Source organism: Anguilla rostrata, chromosome 9, assembly GCF_018555375.3.
Source record: "Anguilla rostrata isolate EN2019 chromosome 9, ASM1855537v3, whole genome shotgun sequence".
Taxonomy (NCBI): Eukaryota; Metazoa; Chordata; class Actinopteri; order Anguilliformes; family Anguillidae; genus Anguilla; species Anguilla rostrata.
The window spans coordinates 46,342,397-46,358,968 of NC_057941.1; the positions used below are offsets into that span (position 1 = coordinate 46,342,397).

A 16,572-nucleotide genomic window follows, 5' to 3' on the forward strand; every position below is an offset into this window, starting at 1 on the left:
AATCATTGTATTAAAAATATTTTACATATATTCCCATATTTCGTAAATAGCCTATTTTTGTCTTCCAGTTAAAAATACACAGTGTCCGATTGATACGACCTGGCTAATATTACAACCACTGTAATTTGTCACGTGTAGGCTATATTGTGGTAAATGCAGGTAAGGCTGAGGCGAAGAGGATGGACATAATTGTGATTCGCGTGAAGAATTAAAGGAAGGTCAATGAATGTGTGGCAAAGTGCGCTGTGTGATGCAAATCGCATACATCATTTAATATTATGTTGAGAAGGGGCTACTAAAAAAATCAGCAAAGTACTGCTACACATTAATGGAGCAGTTGTGTTTGCTTTATTTGGATGCAAAATAAACATAATGAAAAAAATTAAACACACATCTTTTTAGTGGACAAGAGCAACCTTGATTGTAGGCCAAACAGGTGTTTAACTCCCATACAAAGGTGCCAGTATCGTTTTAATCGCGTATATATACACCGCATTAAAAGCAGATTTTGTGGCCATTGAGTGTTCACACAGACACGACCAAAATGAGGGTGCTGATCGCTGTGGCGCTTCTGTGCGCGCTCGGCCTCCCGGGCTTGAGAAGTCAATGCCCCGACCCCGGCTCCTTAAAAGACCCCGAGGGCACTAAGCTGTGCGCGCGGGTGTTTATAGACAGTCACAAGAACAGTTCTCTGAGCTGCCTGGGCGAGCACATGAACGTGTACCCCCAAGACGATTACCCGATGCTTTCGCGAAGTTGGAACGACCGCATCTCCTCCCTGGTGGTGTCCCGGTTCTGCACTCTCACCGTCTGGTCACGGACGAAGAAGGAGGGGAAACGGCGGAAGTTCAGGGGAGGGGTCCAACCCCATCTGAAGGACGTGCGCATGGGCCTGCTCAGAAACTGGAATGACCAGATCTCCGCGTTTTATTGCGCGTGCTAGCCGCGTCCAGACCCAGCGGACCGAAGAGGGACACGTGCAGAACGAAGAGAACAGGCATAATTGTGACTCGCGTGAAGAATTAAAGAAAGGTTAATGAATGTGTGGCGACGTGCGCTGTGTGATGGAAATGCATTAAATGTCTGGAAACTGCACGTCTAGTTTAATAATAAAAAATGAACAAGCAGATGATTGCTGACGGAAATATAGTTGTGTGGTTCATGTCCAATTTTAAAAAACTGACCAGTTCAACATTTTTCATAAAAAGTTTTTCGGTGCTATTTCAAAACCTGATCTTTAATTTCTTTCTTCACTCGCTGCTGGAATTTATCAGTTTATGACCGTTGTACAGCCTTATTTTACCACACCACACCACACGATTAATTATTGAAGAAGGTCAGAGAGTGTCTGTTCTGTATAACCTACCCAAAGGCAGTTATTAACTGAAGTTATGTAACTGGGCTTTATTCTAGTGTTAAGACTGGCCAATGCTTTCATTATACATAAATACTGAGTGCATGTAGCGCCTCGATGATGTATTAATTTTCGCAAAGACGAAATAGATTGTTGTGCATTGAACAATAACATGACACAGCAAATATGCATACACCAGTGCAACAATAAAATAAACAGATTTTATTTTAGGAACTTTTATTGGTTAGGAACTGTGATCAAACAGAAGAAACAAACCCCGTTTGGCAGTAATGAATCCCACACACGCGCACCAAGCCCAGATCTGGCCACTCCCCTTTCGGCTGAGTGTCAACACTGTTAAGGTTTCACATGTTGCACCTGCTGATCTAAATGTCACACGCAATACAGACTTTCCTCCGATCTGCGTAGCATTCCCTTCTGACAGTAATGACGCATTCATACATAAGTGGTTCCTGGGTATGAACCTGCGTCATAAAGGACCACGCCACATCACTGCGTAAAAATCATTTCCAATTCTCTGGAATATGTATTGTCAGAAGGAGCACCTTTCTAATCCTTTAAGTGATTATTTCAAGTCGAAGGTAATGCCAAATATCATTGTCACATAAGTTAACTGGTTAAATTTGAAGTGTGCCCCCCAGCCCAAAAAAAAAAAGTCAAGATCTGAAGAACGATGTAATCGCATTTGGTTAACTCTCAAAATACTTCAATTATAGAGACTGTAATTCCTTACTCACATTGTAGAAAGTAATAATGAATAAACCGTAAGAAAATGGTGATATTATTTGGCTGGCTGCCTCCTCTCCCCGCTGTGCCTTTGGACCAATAAACAGCCAGCAGCATTGCCTAATGAGGCGCTTGGCATTAAGCCACCCGTGAACAGGCTCCGTGCCCCCTGCAGGCCCTGAACTTAAAGCTTGTGATGAGGAGGACTTGAGGGGGGGGCATGACTGAGAGAGCGAGAGAGCAAGAGAGAGAGAGAGAGAGAGAGAGAGGGAGCGAGGGAGAGAGAGACGGACAGACGGACAAACAGAGAGAGAGAGAAAAGATCATCACCCAATGAGAAGCTTCTATTACATGTAGGTGCTCACACTATTTAGTATGCCCAGACACCTGAAACTTTATTGTCCCAAAATATTTTTTAAAAATGCCCAATCTTCAGTTGGTTCCCATAGGAAAGTTCAAGGCTTTTCCCAGAATACATACTTTAAAAAAAGCCCGTCTGTCATTGACTACAATACATTTTCATTCTGAAACCTCCTCTGATAATCTTTTTAATCCACGTCATTTGGTGGATATTCTCAGTCAGGCAACCCGAACCACTTTGTCAAAATTGACAATGCGAAAACATCCTGCTCCACTTCACATAAAATCATGCGCTTCCTATAACTTCACAAAATGGAAGTTGCTGTGTTGACACACTTGAATTCCAGCAGACCAAAGTGCCAAAGCTTCTGCTTTTAAAGACAGGTGGTAGCACTTCCTGATGATAAACTAATTGTGTGCGCTTGATTAGCAGTACCTGGCTCTAATTGCTTTCTTAATTGATATGGAAACAGTAAGGATACACACTTCCCCACACATGGCTACTGCATGTTGGCTTATTACAGTCAAATCAATTATGACAAAGCAAATTTTTGTGTTATAAATCTCGTGAGGTTAGATTTACCTACTGTTACTGGACTTGAGGAGGGTCAATTGACCTAATATAAAGAGGTTTTACTTTTCTTTTCACATCACCGTAGACATATTTTTAAATAGCCTAGGCTATTTTCCTCAATGTTCAGGACAAAATACTTCTTTCATATTTTTATTATAGTTGTGCATGGTAATGTTTTTGCTGCATACTCTCACAGATATGCATAACTGTTTTCAATCTTATTGGCATCTAAAGATGCGTTAAAGTTATTTCAAATTCTCCTTTGCCCCAAGTGTGATATAGAGGTATTAGTACTCAGGGTCATTGGCTGTTTTGATAAAACATGCATACCGTTCATTTTTACCAGTAAAATAAGCAGCCATGTTCCCCCCACCAACTTCCTGTCAGTGTTGTCACTGTACTCTGCCTCCTCAGCTCAAAGCCTGTGATGTCACAAAATCCCATTGTGATGTCACTAAATCCCATCTGATGTCTTCAGATGCCAGGTGTGGAAGGTTGGGTGTAATGGTTCAGAGGATTGGGTTACACTTGCAGACTGTGCGTGCGTGACTGCAATATGCACGTGGGTGCTGGTTAGAGTTGGCATGTGATTGGGTGCCCACTGGAAGCTGTGTTGAAGGGTTACAGCACCTTTGGGTCATACTGAAAATGGACAGCCTCCCACCCGATGTGACTGTATCTCCTGTCTGTTAAATAAATGTAGAAGCATGTCGTAATTGCTCTGCAGAAGAAATGCTATTCATTTAATCCGTCGGTACACAGGCCAGTATTCCCATAGTAGTTTGTCACAGCCCAGGGTGATGCACTGTGGGAGAAGGTTGCATTTCCACACCACTGAAGCAAGATCCCAAACTGGGGGGGTGGGGGTGGGGGTGCAGGGGGAGGGGGGAGGCAGTTCTCGCACTAATTGTGAAGAGGAGGCGACCTTTCCAGTCCCGCCCCCATCCCCCTCACCCCCCACCCCCACCCCCAACCCCCCACCCTCCCTGCTCTCTACCTGCCTCCGCAGCTGTGACTTGGGGGCCAGTGAACCAGAGGAGAGCCGCGTGCGGAACGTAAGCTCCACACCTCCATCCTCGGGACCATCGGCTCGACCGCGGCGCACCTCTGCTCTTTGGGCGGTAAGTGATCCGGTCGTCGCCTACCGCTAACGCCGCCGCGCGGGGCTAGCGCTCGCTGGCTTTGCATGGGCACGAGACAAAGACGCGCTGGAACCGCGCGGGAGTGTGTTGTCTGTGTGCGTCTGCTGCCCTTATCGGTCATCATATGCAGGGCGACGAAATGTGCATTGCAGCTAGCTAAAATAAATTACGTGTTCATTTTTTAAAAATCTGTGAATGTGTGGAATTAGTGATTTCGTCAGCGATGAACTTTGGATTGAAAATTGGCATCAGTAGGCACCAAGAAGGAAGCAGATTCAAAGCCCTTAAAGGTTTCATGAACTCTTTTTGCTATTTTCACCAATTTGGGCTCTTTGTAATCACCTGACTGCATAATATAAATAATGTGTTTAAAGCAGAACAAACTGGATAATCCCACAGAGTATCTATATTAGATAACTGGAGGAAAAGTGGAGGGATGTTAAGTATCTGCAGATGACACAAACCTTTAATATAATCCAGACTTCCTACTGCTCCCATACAAACATCACCTCATAGCGCACACAGAACATCAGAGCAGGCAGACATGCACGTTCACAGGTGCTGTTCAAGTCTTTTATTTTTCCACTTTGACCAGGGGCTTTTCACTGCTGCAAAACCAAAAAAATAAGTATTCTAGTAGTAATCTCAACAGGTATTTTAGTCTTATCAACTTAAAACTAATTTCTATTAGTTCTTGCTAAATAAGACGCAAATATTGCCAATGAGGCGAGACAGTTTGACTCATTTCAAGATTTGCCAATGTGGTAAGAAATTTTCACTTGTCAAGCACACAGTAACTTAAAACAAGGTAATATTTTCTACTTGAGAGAAAAAAATACAAGACTAAAACACTTGTTTAAACACACTATTATTATTATTATTATTATTATTATTATTATTATTATTATTATTTTTGCAGTAGTCTGTATGCACACTAGTGCGGAACGTTAGAGGAGAATTTGAGGGACGGGAGCAGTATAATGCTGGTAGACCTCTCCTCACCCCCTCCCTGAGCTGTAGCCAGACCCCCACCTTAACCCCCTCAAAACCTGCTGTGGAGCTCCTGCAGGGAGAAGGGAGGATAGATGCCATCATTAGCCTCCCCCTGCTAACCCGCGGGAGACCCACTGCGCCCTTCGACAATATCCTTTCAACTGAGAGAGCCATGCACTGTAGCAATGAGGGGGCAGTGGCTGGAGAGCTGGACCAGCAGATTTCACTTTTGTACCCTGTGTGTCAAACGAAAACTTCAGAAAAAGCAAAACAGCGCTAAATGTACGGAGAACCGAAAGGTTTTCACTGAGCAGAAGAAAAAACGTCCAGAGGGATTTGGGTTCATCCCATTTAAATCCAATTAAAAATAATTGAGTCTTAATTCATTAATTGAAAAATGCCCATAATTATGCATGATCATTTTTTATTAATGGCAGGAAAGAGGTCCATGCGCAATTAAGGTTGTTAGAGGCTGCACTCTAAGGGTCCGGAGAGGAAGGCACCATATTGAGAGGAAGATCTCCAGCTGTGTATGCAAAACCAAGAATTATTATGACTCAGTGGCCTTCTTCTTAATAAGAAATGCATCAAGGCATAACGGTTTGAGAGTTCGTTTTTGGCGTCTTTGGTCTGTTCCTGTACACAGTGCTGTGTAGCAGAAGATGCTAATCTACATCACAGAAACATAACGGCTGTAATGCTCATACCCTTGCAACAAATGCAAAGAAAACTTAGCTCAAGAGATTGAGAAAATAACTCTTTTATTTTTTAAACTCTCCTGGCCATTTGTTCTCCTACCACGTGGAAGATTTTCTCAAGCAAACGAGCACTGCTGGGCGGTGCACCCCAACCTGATTCGAAGGGTTACAGGTGAATTCTGGGATGTACTGTTGCATTGAGGTGAGGTGTTTGTGTAGCAGATTAGCCAGGCTCACCCGAGGGACCATCCTGCTGGCATGTTCCTACATGCTCTTCTGCCCCAGAGAGTTTCAGGGTACAAGGCAGAGCCAGCTGGGTCCAGCAGCCACCTACCCCTCCCTCACACGCACGCCCGCACACACACAAACATGTGCATACACACATGCACGCACAAAAACATATGTACTCTTAAGCATGCGCGCACACACATACATGCACACAAACACATGCATACACAAACACACACACATACACACAGAAATACATGTGCACACAAACACACACACACACGCGCACACACATGCACACACCCACCCGCACACATACACGCACACATATACTCACACACACACACAGTTCCCAGCTCCCTGGTGACACAGACACTGCATGGCCATACCCTGCCTCAAACATCCAGGCCTAGATCAACACCTTGGTGCTAAAAAAGGAATATCCAGGCGCAGATATCAGCGCTCACTGCTGAAGCCTTTGCAATAAATTCAGGAGAGCACAGGTGAGCGAGCTTGTGCTTTCCTCAAAAGCATGTTAGCCAGTCAGTCTCCCACAGCATCATGTCAGATGAAGGCACTTAACTGCTGCCTATCAGAATGACTTGCATGTGCTGAACTGTCCTGCAGGGGTTGCTGTTGTCCAGACTGACTGAGACCCTCCATTCCTTGAGCACTGCTAGACTCAATGGTACATTATCCTGCAAGAGTCTGTGTGGCACTGGTGCAGTCCGGATTGGATGCCAAACTGTGAAGCTCATCTATGTATTAGCCCAGTGCCGTGACAGCATATCCATTAGATCACTGCCTTATTAGCATGTGCATAGGTTTGGGGGGAAATAAGGAGACACTTCGACCCCAATATTTTCATTTGAATCAGTCCCTATGCTAGTGATACCTAGCATTTGACGATACAAGACAAGGTATTCTAGCAGCGTGTCTCGCCCAAAGTTGAAACGAAACCTACGCCTATGCTTAACTGTTTAAAAGTTCAAGATCACAAATATGTGAATGGAATGTTCTTGGCTGAACATTCTAATGGTGATATAACAATCACTACTGCTATTTTAAAGTAATTGAGTTCTAGGATACTGACTAATTTCAAAGAAATGAAAATCTACTCGTCAAAGGGTTAAGAGCTACCCAGCAGCCCCATGCTCTGTGCTTCTGAACCACAGGAGGTTCTGGTGTTACATAACATTTCAGAACTTCCATTAACACAGTATAGTACGAGGTCACAGCCTTAACATGTTTTGAGAAACTGATGGGGCGGGGGGTATCAAATGTTTTGGTTTCAACAGTAGAGCGATAGAACATTCAGTGTTAGGAACAAAAGATTATGAGAAATTTTGGGATATGAATCTTGATAATAGGACAGCAGGTGAGGCTGCATTGTCTTTTTTCCAGAGTGTAACCAGGGCGTGACAGACAGCAAGGATGTCCAACAACATGGCCAAGATCGCGGACGCAAGGAAGGCAGTGGAGCAACTGAAGCTGGAGGTCAACATCGACCGGATGATGGTCAGTCAGTCCGAGCAGGGCCTAGATCCAGCCAATCAGAGCAGGGCCTAGATCCAGTCAGTCAGAGCAGGGCCTAGATCCAGCCAATCAGAGCAGGGCCTAGATCCAGTCAGCCAGAGCAGGGCCTAGATCCAGTCAGTCAGAGCAGGGCCTAGATCAAGTCGGTCAAAGCAAGGCCTAGATCCAGCCAGTCAGAGCAGGGCCTAGAACCAGACAATCAGAGCAGGGCATAAATCCACTCAGTCAGAGCAGGGCCTAGATCCAGCTGACAATTCTCCTACACCAGTGGTGTCAAACTCATGCCATGGAGGGCCGTGTGTATGCAGGCTTTCATTCCAGCCTCAGATCTTGATTATATAATTAGTTAAATTATTTGCTGAATTAGGGATGCAGGTTTGTGCACAATGGTGACCCGACGTCTATGGTGACCCGCATTGTCTAAATAAAAATTCTCTTATATTCTGTGCTTCAATGCAGTTAAACGCATATGGCTGAATGAGTAATTGGACTCAAATAAAGGCAGCATTAATTGGTTGGAATGAAAACCTGCATACACACGGCCCTCCATGGCATGAGTTTGACACCACTGTCCTACACTCTTAGATACCAAAATAACAACCAAGTGCTTTTTTCCCCCTCACAAACAACTTGGAAAGTTCATTCTTTTGTGATTCAATGTCAAGGACAAATGTAGAGTGAAGCTGGAGTCAGTGGTGTCAGTCAGTGTCACAGGGATGGGGATGAAAGGAAAACCATTATTATCAATGAAAATGTATGATATTAACTATGGAATTAATATACAGATATGTAAGTGGTGATCTTTGCAAGCATGATTTTTTTTTATTTTTCAAAGAAAGTTTTCAGTCTGAAAAGGCATTGACGTATTGTATTGACATATCTGTGGCTGTTTTTGCTGGAATAATAGTTTAAACACCATATTCTGTATATTATATTATATTATGTTACGCAATCATTCAATTTAAGACCTTCTTATGGACAAGCATGTACAAAGATATAGGGACACTGCTGAACTCTGACCAAAAAAGATAAACCCTAAAAGATAAGGTGGTTGAACAGTTTAAGATGATCTTCAAGCTTACTTTACATGATAGTTGAGCTTAGAGCTCACACTGAGTGTTAAATTTAGATTAAACAAACAAACACTGGTACCGAAAAGAAAATCGTGTCATTGTTCAAATACATACACACCACTCCCTCTCCATTTTTACTGCTCCTCCATGATCTCCCTCCCTCCTTCTCTCTCTCTTTCCTTTCTTTCTCTCTCACTCTCTCTCTCTCTCCCCCTCTCCCTCCCTCCCTCCAGGTGTCTAAAGCAGCAGCTGAGCTCTTGGCATACTGTGAGTCCCACGCTAAAGAGGACCCACTGGTGACCCCAGTGCCCTCTTCCGAAAACCCCTTCCGCGAGAAGAGGCTCTTCTGCGTCATTCTCTAACTGCAACAATCAACTGTCAATCAACATTCAAATTCCCACCATCTTTTCTTCTTCTTCTTTTTTTCGGTCCCTCAGAGCACAGCCTATAAATATTCACCTGTTTCTCAGTGAACTTTGTATTTCCAGTTTGCTTTGTATTTATTGTTCGCTCAGTATCCTAGGAACCCATAAGTAACCTGTAAATAAAAATCTGTAAATCATATACGTGTTATGCTGCTTGCACACCCACAGTTCTCCGTAGCTGGAACGTAAATGAAACAGGATCACCGATGGTCTTAAGGGTGGGAACATCTCCACCATTTTGGAACCAAAAAATGAGTCGATGTATAAAATAAATGTATGAATGCAATTGTAAATGTTGCCAACAATACAAGAATGTGCGTAGAATTTTTGAAAATAAAAGTGTACAATAGATGGGTGAAACAGATGACTCAATGACTGCAATAAAAACCTGCTGCTTTTTTGGGGCAAAGTTCTTTTTGTCCAGCACTAAGCATATAAAAAGCTGCCCAGCTCTTCCTCATACCTGCCAGGGATTACTTATTAACTTCAGCGTGCAAACCCAATGAATTCACTACTGAACATACTCATTTTAAGATGACATACTTATTTTATTAAAAGATGAAAAGGTTAAAAGATATTTTAAAGAATGGAAATTGTGGGTCGACAGAAAGGACCTTTGGTTTCTAAATGTTCAATATAAATTAAGCATGAATATGATGATGATGATGATGAAAATGATTTGTGATTATAGTAGTGGTATTGATACTATTACAGCAAATAATTACAATCACAAAAAATCTGTATCACCATCAAAATCAAAACATTAATAACAATCATAATCATCATCATCATAAGAATCTCAGGATTTTCACAACACATGCGATATGTTACATAAGCAGGTCAGGATGCATGAAGGACAGTGCAAAATATAGGTTCATTGCAGGTGGTGACAATGCAACAGGTAGCCTATTACCACGGATCACAGGTGAGTCAAGGAGGTGAAGGCGGAGTCATCAGGTGTTTTCTCTCCGTGCAAACGCACAGGTGCTCATTGAAAAGACAAACACAGAAGGTTACTGTCTGTCAGCGTCACGGGAATCAAAGACTGGGACAGCCCCGGGAAGAGACTGAGCTACATAGGAAAATAGCATCATAAAAAGGTATGCTACGCGACTTTACTGAATCAATGTGTATCTTTTCACATTTTACATTTTTTTTATTTTAAATGATTGCAATTGTTTTGCATTGCAATTTGTTTAGCGGAGAGAGAGAGAGAGAGAGAGAGAGAGAGAGAGATCTCAAGCACTAGTGTATATCTTCATAATGAAATACATATTTTATTACCGAACTTCATGTTTAAAGTGATGTTGTTAGTTAACCGAAGAGTCCGCTTTATGACTTCTGAGAATGAAAGGTGCAAAGTCTTCTGAAATACAGTATGCATGGGTCAGATGTCTGTTAGATGCTGCATTTACCGAATAAAATGCAGATTTTCTGTTTACAATTATTAGCAATCAGCTTTCTGCAATCGTAGTTTGTTGTAATCGTAGGCGTTTACAGGCACGCTTTCCGACCGTCAGTGCAAGATTTAAGCTGCTGCACAGAGCGGTAAATTTACACTTACATACTGTAGCCTACATTCCAGCTCTGTTGGTTCACAAAATATGGATATAGTGTGGATATACCAGCTATTTCAGGAGCTGAAACAAAAAACTTGTTCTGCTGGTCATAAACGCATCATTCAGTGACAAAACACGGGCTGTTCCACGTGGCTGATGTCGTTGTCAAAATCAGCTCTTTTGACAGAAAATTTAGATTTTGAATATGTAAAGGATACGTTCAAAGAGGGAAGTTCCGACGGTGCAACTAGATTCTGGACAAAAGGACAGCAACGTCTGGACTCACTTGGGTGGGGAAATGTTCATTTGGGCACACGAACAAGAGAGGATAGACTACTTTGTTCCTCTTAATGCACTGTTATATTAATGTTACACAGCATTTTAAACTGCACCAAACAGAAGACTGCATTATGTGTGTAGGCCAACGATCACAGCCAGCACGTTCCACTAGGTCTCTATCGATCCACTTTATTTGCTTTATGCACATACATTATTGGTACCCTGCATCTCCATGAATCTATTCCTTTAATAAATGCATAATTTATCCACAGTACATTCGGGATTATATCTATTTCCATCTTCACATCTTCGTTGCAGCGGACCTTGCAACAATCTCACAGACTAATGGAACTATTATTATGAGTTGCACATCGATCACACCTTTGGGCGTGTAGAAGAGAACAGTGGCGGCTATTTGTAAAATGGGGAGTTACGAGGGTTACACTAGATAACACAGTTGGCAAAGGTGTGGTTTTCACCTGTTACTATGACTCTGAAACTCAAACAGTGATTCTACGTATGGGCCTCACCTCAGTTCAAGAACAACGAAGCATCTAAAGTAGGCTACGCAGTACAATAATGTATTATAAAAGCATAATTATATCTAAATCACTCCCTTCTCAATTATAGGATTAATCTATAATCGCAGTACAATTCCAAGGTATGCATTTACTTGCAGAACAATAAAAATAAAAATCATAATAAATAAATAAAAACCTCAACGAAAAAATGAACTAAATTGCGACAATATTTACGTCATTTTAACACTTGGCCATTGTGCTTTTTTATAGTTAATCTGCTATTAAACGATGACACTTCATTGGAAGCATACTTGTTGATGTGTCATTTAAAATACTATGAGACGTTATGACATTTTAATTAGAGCAAATTAAAAGATTGCGATTGTAATCAGATCAGTATTAGGCATATTATTCATGCTTTCATCGTTATATATTCAAATAGTTTTACTAAATTGCATATTAGCAAAATTAAATGGCAAGGGATTTTCACAAATGTTTCAGTCTGCACAGCCAGTGCTGTGAGCTAAATGTTGCTTGGAAGAAGCTTTATATTTCAGAGCATACTTTACTGTTCTACATATCAGTGGTTGGGGTGCCAATGCTGGCAGCTGCTGTGACAGTCTGGTTCCTATTCACTGTAATCCTAATTCACTTTGTCCTTAAATTTCAGATACCAATTTAAGCAGAATTTTCCCTCTTCCTGATTTCCTCTATTACTGCATATTTGTCATACTAAATGGTTTCAGATCTTTAGACAAAATGTAATACGCAGGTACAAAAGGACAGTCTTTGGCTGTCATTCATGCGCCTATCAAGAAATGTAGCTAAAATGTCCGATAGCATCAATGTTAGGCATAATTAAGTAATTAAGGCCAGAAACCAACATGGAAACCAAAACCAGATATAACGCTTGTTTCCCATCTCTGCTTTAAATAATTCTACACAGCAGGAATCTCAAACTCAAAGCCACTATGTCTGCAAGTTCTTGATGGGTTCCTGTACTTAGTGCTTAATTTCAGTCATTGATTGGCTGAAGAGTCTGCACACCTTGGCCTAAATTGACTGAAAGGAAATCACAAAAACCAGCAGAGACTGCACGACTGGACTTTGAGACCCCTGCTATAGACAGTTTGCCAGTTGCTTAAATTAACGACAAAAATGAAAGGAACGGGGACCTGAAGGACTTTCACCCCATTTCATCCCAGGGCTGCCCAATCCTGTTCCTGAAGGTCTACCACCCTTCTTCATTTCAACCCTAAATGCAAATTTGGCAGAGCTCATGCTACGAATTAGCAGCTCAACGAGATCTCCGGCTGTTGAATGAGGTGCTTTGTTAGGGTTGGAGTGAAAAACCCGCAGGATGATAGTTCTCCAGAAACAGGATTGACCAGTCCTGCTCTAAGATAAGATTAAAGCAGAGTACAGTTAGGATGGCATCTGAAACTGAAATTATGTCTCCAGCAGGGACGAAAGGAAAGATGGCAAACTTCAAGGGTCACGCTCTGCCAGGAAGCTTCTTCATGCTCTTCGGTTTGTGGTGGTCGGTGAAGTACCCGCTCCGACAGTGCTGGAGGAGGGGCCAGCCGCAAGGACGAAGCAGACTCCCGCTGTTCTTCAACCGGATAGACCTCGCGGAGGGGGCGCTCAAGATCTTCTTCGCCTTCGTGGGTGAGTGTTTGGTTCTGAGTAGACCTGGGTCACATACTTTTCTGTGCTCTGTTGATCTTGCCTGGTGTAATTGAGCCTGCCAACGTGACCAGAAGGCGGGGTTTGTACTTTTCGAGAGAAATTTCATTGGTTCCAATACACAAGACAAGATCAGCAAAGTGCAGAAAAGTATTTGAAATCAAAACAAATACGCATTTGACCCCGGTCTGGTTCTGAGTGGCAGGCACTGAGGTAGCTTTTCGCTAGTGACATCCCAACTTTGACAGTCCTCAAGCTCCTAAAGTGTGGTCTGTGGAAGCATTTTCTTGTTTGAGCGCGACCGGTTCAGAAATATGGGTTGCTTGCCTGAAAAGCGGGTGGGGGTGTCTTTACTGCCCTGAATGACTGTGCTACTTTTTTAGCCAGGCTTACAGTGAAAGAGGCACGGTGCAAAGCTGACATTCCTGTTGTGCCCCTCCTGCTCCACAGGCATCATGGCAGAGCAGTTTGTGCCCGACGGGCCCCACGCCCACCTGTACACCGCTGACTCATGGGTGAAGCTGATGAACTGGCAGCACAGCACCATGTACCTCTTCTACGGCATCTCCGGCATCGCCGACGTCCTCTCCACGTCCTCCCTGCCCGTCCCGCAGGGGCTCGACCGCCTCGGCCTCTCCCTCGCCCTCTTCGTCGAAGGTACTTGTCATCGAAGGCCCGTTGCACACGCCATACCCGCTCCTGCTCAGCGCACACCTGAGTCAAACACGTATTTGAAGCCAATATGCAGACCGAGGTCATTTTAACCATAAAATGAATGGAAAGATGCAGCAGCTCTGGTGTGTATGTATTGGGATTAGGGTCTGAACCAAACTTGACTCACACTGCTGCACACAAGCACCCACCTAGCCAGGAACACTTCTGGCTCAAAAGATGGGTTAGCATATTCAGTGTAAAGCTCAGAGAGGCTAACGGAACGTCAGAAGCTAAGGAGAACACTTGACAAGATGTCGATTCGGTTACCACGTTATTATGAGAATGAGCATTTTGAAATTTAGTTTGACCGTCCTGACAAGAGGTGGAATCAAAACAGATGGACGTATTGTTCTTTTGGCTGTGCTCGGGGGAAACCCTTTAGATCAGGGGTTCCGTTGGGGGTCGTGCGTTTTTGACAGTCGCTCCTCTCCTCTCCAGGGTTCCTGTTCTACTTCCACCTCCACGGCAGGGAGCCCCTGGACGTGCACGTGCACTCCCTGCTGCTGGTGGCCGTGTTCGGGGGAGCCGCCAGCACCTTGCTGGAGGTCTTCATGAGGGACCAGCCGGTGCTGGAGCTGGCGAGGAGCAGCCTGGCCATCCTGCAAGGCAGCTGGTTCTATCAGGTACCACCCTCCTCACCCTCCTCCTCCTCCCCTTTTCCCGAGCTGGGCACTTAACCTGCACTGCTTCAGTATATATCCAGCTGTATAAAATGGATGCAATGTAAAAATAAAATAAAAAGTTGTGCAAGTTGCTCTGGATAAGATAACAGCTCTCTGCTAATTGCCCATAATGTAAAGGACTGTGTAGGATAAAGCGTCTTATCCTTTCAGATCGGTTTTGTTCTGTACCCGCTGAGCGGGCCCGAGTGGGACCAAACGCTCCACGACAACAAGATGTTCATCACCATGTGCTACTGCTGGCACTACGCCGTGGCCCTGCTCATCACCGGCATTAATTACAGCCTGGTATACATGTAAGTACCCTCCGCTCTTACCGCTCTTACTGCTATTACTGCTCAGCCAGAGCTCCAGTTACACTGCGAACGCCGACCAACGGCAAGCGACCGGATCTCAGGCTTCCCTGGCGTCGAGTGCGGTGGAGATACGATTACCCTAAACCCAGGACGGTCCGTTTAACGGATTTTGATCCGACAGCCTCGTTAATGACCTTCCTCTCGAGCTTTCACTTAGTTTCTCGGTTAGTTCACCCCAGTGTTCGTTCCGTGTTCGTACCCCATGTAAAAAGGGGTCCAGGGCTGTACATTAAGGGGCCATCTACTATTAGATTCCATGCCATTTGCCTTTAAATCACAAGCCCAAACCACTTCACTTGATCTGAAATGTTTGACGTTGTGAGCTGTAGTTACCTGTACGTTTCCATGGTGATGCGTCACCGTAATTTGCAATGGAAGCAAAACGCCATTTTTTTGTACATGGACGTTAAGATAATTTCTCCATGTTGACTGCTTTGAACGAAAGCCAGTAGAGCTCCAGGAGTGGAGCTGTACACCTGTGATGTCGACCTACATTGGACCTGTATGGAGAAATAACTCGAGTTTCTTCTCTTTGTCCTCTCCAATCGCCCTTGTTGGACCTGCAGCTGTGTGCAGAGGTTCATTGGGAAGGCCAGGGACATGGAGTTTGGACTGCAGAAGACCTGCTCCTCGGACTCCAGCTCACAGAAGGCTTTGCTTCAGGACTCTGAAGAGGAGTAGACAGGGAGAGACTGAACATCCTGACAATCCAAAACTCTGGTCCAAACGGCGGGGGAAATCCAGGAACTTCCTTTCAACAGAGCCCTGGTCTCCTGTGATTTGCTTGTTTTTATACTGTGAAAGTGACACTGTAGAAATGTAAATGTTTTTATTCTTAAAAGACAAATATCATAATGTATATAGCACCTTGTGGGCGCAAGTACGCTCAATTGTACATGCTTCCTTGCACAACCCTTGTAATTAATTTATGTAAGTAATGCATTCAATGAAATATTATAATTATTCTTATAATGGGCGTTAAATTATTCTTATAACGGGCGTTATTTCAATAAAGAAGTTTTTTATTCATATTTTTCTCAAAACTGGCATTATTGTCCACGCAGCCGTTAAACTTTTATGTTTTTGAACCAGTAACAGTTGGAGTTCGCATTAGTACCAACGCCGCCAGGGTGTGGCTGTACAGGTAGGACCCAAGGGACCACAGCCCGTTGGCAGGCTTTGTTCTTTGCAACGGTTAGCCCAAACCCGACGGGCTGGTTCTCTCCCCTGTATAAATGATGCAGCAGCTTGATACCCGAGACGTAACACGAACACGCTAAGCTCGCGCGTCCGCGGCGCTTCGGCTCGTGCCGAGCGACGCTCGCTAAACGCGGTCACGGTCGCTTAGCCCACCTCAGCCGACGCCTTTGAGGATGTTCACAGAGCGGGTCGCATATCGCAGACCTCTATTGTGCCGCAAATTCTCACCCCGGATCAGGAAACATTAATTTGTGACCCAGTTACAGTATCTCTGCTAAAAAATAAAAAATAAAAAACCGCAGCTCCACTGTTCCGTGTTTGGAAAACTAATAATTACTTCACGCGTGCCATCAGTGTAGAGTAGACAGCTGAATACAGAATAAAAGCTCCTGGAACCACAGGCATTTACAAATGAGGAAATGATATGAAAATCGAGCTTAGCGCTTC

The 16,572-nt window shown here is 43.8% G+C and overlaps 3 protein-coding genes across 3 annotated transcripts; all 3 read left to right on the forward strand.

Annotated features, from left to right (window-relative positions):
- Positions 1-524: 524 nt before the first annotated feature.
- LOC135262436 (syncollin-like) lies at positions 525-1,145 on the forward strand. The gene has a single exon (XM_064349455.1). It carries the CDS (start codon positions 545-547, stop codon positions 941-943), a length of 399 nt encoding a protein of 132 aa, XP_064205525.1. The 5' UTR covers positions 525-544; the 3' UTR covers positions 944-1,145.
- A 2,905-nt stretch (positions 1,146-4,050) lies between these two features.
- gng8 (guanine nucleotide binding protein (G protein), gamma 8) lies at positions 4,051-9,267 on the forward strand. The gene is made up of 3 exons (XM_064349457.1): positions 4,051-4,156; positions 7,501-7,614; positions 8,939-9,267. The coding sequence occupies exons 2-3, from the start codon at positions 7,531-7,533 to the stop codon at positions 9,065-9,067; spliced, it is 213 nt and encodes a 70-aa protein (XP_064205527.1). The 5' UTR covers positions 4,051-4,156; positions 7,501-7,530; the 3' UTR covers positions 9,068-9,267.
- An 840-nt stretch (positions 9,268-10,107) lies between these two features.
- Positions 10,108-15,954, forward strand: tmem45b (transmembrane protein 45B). The gene is made up of 6 exons (XM_064352522.1): positions 10,108-10,230; positions 12,951-13,157; positions 13,626-13,832; positions 14,328-14,512; positions 14,723-14,865; positions 15,492-15,954. Exons 2-6 carry the CDS (start codon positions 12,968-12,970, stop codon positions 15,604-15,606), a joined length of 840 nt encoding a protein of 279 aa, XP_064208592.1. The 5' UTR covers positions 10,108-10,230; positions 12,951-12,967; the 3' UTR covers positions 15,607-15,954.
- The last annotated feature ends 618 nt before the right edge of the window (positions 15,955-16,572 follow it).